The sequence below is a fragment of the Microtus ochrogaster genome, linkage group LG2 (assembly GCF_000317375.1).
Source record: "Microtus ochrogaster isolate Prairie Vole_2 linkage group LG2, MicOch1.0, whole genome shotgun sequence".
Classification (NCBI taxonomy): Eukaryota; Metazoa; Chordata; class Mammalia; order Rodentia; family Cricetidae; genus Microtus; species Microtus ochrogaster.
In genome coordinates, this window is record NC_022028.1 from 21,686,854 (window position 1) to 21,688,007 (window position 1,154).

The 1,154-nt window shown below is 51.4% G+C and overlaps 1 protein-coding gene across 2 annotated transcripts in view; it reads right to left on the minus strand.

Annotated features, from left to right (window-relative positions):
• Ankrd39 (ankyrin repeat domain 39) overlaps nucleotides 1–1,154 on the minus strand; it is an 11,714-nt gene that overhangs the window by 6,875 nt on the left and 3,685 nt on the right. For both annotated transcript variants that reach the window (XM_005359925.3, XM_026785819.1), the window contains exon 3: nucleotides 123–326. In XM_005359925.3, the coding sequence (XP_005359982.1) occupies nucleotides 123–326 (204 nt within the window). The remainder of the gene's footprint in view (nucleotides 1–122; nucleotides 327–1,154) is intronic.

Consider the following 1,154-nt stretch of genomic DNA (forward strand, 5'->3'; position numbering starts at 1 on the left):
CCCTGCCTCTAAAAAAAAAAAAAAAAAAAAGAAAGAATTTTGTCACAAGAAAGCAATGAGAAAAGTAACTAATACATGAATAAGATTAAGGAAAAGAAGGTACGAAAGAGACAGGGACATACCTTATGTAGGCTGGTCATGCCATCATCATCAACCAGCCGAGGGTTGGACCCATAGGAAAGCAGCAGTCGTGCAATTTCCGTGTGCCCACAGTAGCTGGCCCGGTGCAAGGCTGTGGCACCCCCGTGGGTCTGGGCGTCACACTTTGCTCCACTTTCCAGCAGAAATTGGCAAACAGCATAGTGCCCATTGCGACTAGCATAGTGCTGCAGGGGGCAGAAACTGAAGTCAGACGGCAAAGTCCTGGCGGGTGACAGGGGCACTGGGATGGTAAAGGCACTGGCTGTCCAGCAAGGGGCAGACCTGGAACCAGCTCAGGGACACTGTGCTCTTCCACTAATTAAAATACCCAGCTGCTCATGATGCTGCCAAAATAAAAAGGGGAGGGTGGCTAAGGATACAGCGTAGGAGGGAGAGTGCTTAGCATCATGGCAGCACAAACCAGGGTCTGTAATCCCAGCAGGAAGAAGCAGGAGGATCAGGGTCATCCCACACACAGCAAGTCTGAGGCTAATCTGGGTTATGTGAGCCTACTTCAAAAGACAAAACAACAAACTTTAAAGCAAGGTGAGCTAGCATGCCTGTAACCTCAGTACTGGGGGGTGGGGGGGGTGGGCAGGAATGACTTCAAGGACAGCCTGGGCCAGAGTGAACCCTTACAAAAGCTAAAAACCTAAGAGCCGGTGAGATGACTCATTGTCTAAAAGTATTTACTACCAAGTCTGGTGACCTGAGTTCTATCCCCAGAACTCAGTGCAAGGAATGGAACAACTCTCCAAAGTTCTCCTCTGACATGCTTGTCACACATGCCCTGTGACAAGCTCGTGCCCGCTCGCAGGCTTGCACATGCGCGCACACACCACACACACACACACACACACACACTGCGGGCTCGCACATTCACACGCAGTGCAGGCTTGCACACACACACACGCGCGCCCACAACACACACACACACCACACACACACACACACCACACACACATACACACACACTGCGGGCTTGCACATTCACACGCAGTGCAGGCTTGCGC